The 1,309-nt window shown below is 61.6% G+C and overlaps 1 protein-coding gene across 1 annotated transcript; it reads right to left on the bottom strand.

Annotated features, from left to right (window-relative positions):
* Nucleotides 1–718: 718 nt before the first annotated feature.
* Nucleotides 719–1,225, bottom strand: SBK1 (SH3 domain binding kinase 1; the record flags this gene model as incomplete). Its single annotated transcript, XM_010081713.1, has 2 exons — nt 1,030–1,225; nt 719–921 (listed from the first exon to the last, which is right to left on the bottom strand). Coding segments are annotated over exons 1-2 (399 nt in total), but the record flags the coding sequence as incomplete, so codon positions are not given.
* Between the last annotated feature and the right edge of the window lie 84 nt (nt 1,226–1,309).

Below are 1,309 nucleotides of genomic sequence, written 5' to 3'. Positions count from 1 at the left end.
CGCCACCCAGCCCCACGGTCAGCCCACCCGCCTCGGGGACCGCCACAGCTGGACGGCGTTACACATCCCTCCTGGTCATGGTGGCTTTTATCCGAGGTGCTCTCTGCTGCAGGGAGATGGGTGGTGGGTCCTGGGCCACCCAAGGGATGGGTGATGGGTCCAAGGCCACCCTGGGCATGAGTGATGGGTCTTGGGACCTCCAGGAGATGGGTGATGGGTCTCAGGACCTCCAGAGGATGGGTGATGGGTCTCAGGACCTTCAGGGGATGGGTGACGGGTCTTGGGACCTCCAGGAGATGAGTGATGGGTCTCAGGACCTCCAGGGGATGGCTGTCAGACTATCCTAGGCACAGGTGATGGGTCTCAGGCTCCCCAGGAGATGGGTGATGGGTCCCAGGACACCCAAGGGATGGGCGATGGGTCTCAGGCCACCCTAGGAATGCACAATGTGTCCCAGACCACTCTAGGGACAGGTGATGGGTCCCCAGCCACCCCAGGAGGTGGGTGATGGGTCTCTGACCACTCTAGGAGATGGATCCCAGACTGCTTGTGGGTGCTTGTGGTCGAGGCCAACCCATACATGGCTGTGTGGTCCCCACACATGGGGCCCCTTCCCACATGGCCACCAAAGCACAGCAGCAGCTTTGCTCAGTGCCCTGGAGATACTGAGCACTCTCCAACCCAAACAGGCTCCCATGGGAGGGGCGGGGGCTCCCACCTGTGGCGGGATGATGTCGAAGAGGTCCCCACCGGGGGCATACTCCTGAGCGAAGACGTAGCAGTCCTCAGTCTCGAAGACCACGTCAAAGACTTTGATGATGAAGGGGCTGGAGGAGAGCGTATTGGTGATGCTGAACTCCCGCAGGAAGTTCTTCAGCTTTGTCTTGCTCTTGTTGACGAACTTTAGGGCCATCTTGGTGCCTGTGGTGGGCAGGGGATGGAGATGAGCCTGAGGGGCAATTGGGACACGCCAGGTACCCTGTCCCCAGCACAACCACATCCCCTGTGTCCCCCCCCAGCTCTCCTCACCTGTGCTTTTGTGGGACACCAGGTCTACCTTGCCGTAGGTGCCTTTGCCGAGCTCGCGGATGAGGTCGTAGTGCTTGCTGATGTCGGTGCCCGAGAGGGTGCGGATGGCCAGGGACTGCATGTCCTCGGTGATGAGGGGCACCCCGCAGCAGGCCAGCTTGCGCGACGGCTCTTGCTCAATCGAACCCGCGCTCATGGCTGCGCTGCAAGGCAGAGGAGCATCACCGCTTTCGTTGGGTGCTACAAGGCCACCGTGTCCCATCCCTTGGGGACTCGGTGG

Source organism: Pterocles gutturalis, unplaced genomic scaffold (genome assembly GCF_000699245.1).
Source record: "Pterocles gutturalis isolate BGI_N339 unplaced genomic scaffold, ASM69924v1 scaffold46769, whole genome shotgun sequence".
NCBI classification, from domain to species: Eukaryota; Metazoa; Chordata; class Aves; order Pterocliformes; family Pteroclidae; genus Pterocles; species Pterocles gutturalis.
The sequence above is the reverse complement of the archived record's forward strand: the minus strand, read 5'-3'. Positions and strand labels throughout refer to the sequence as shown.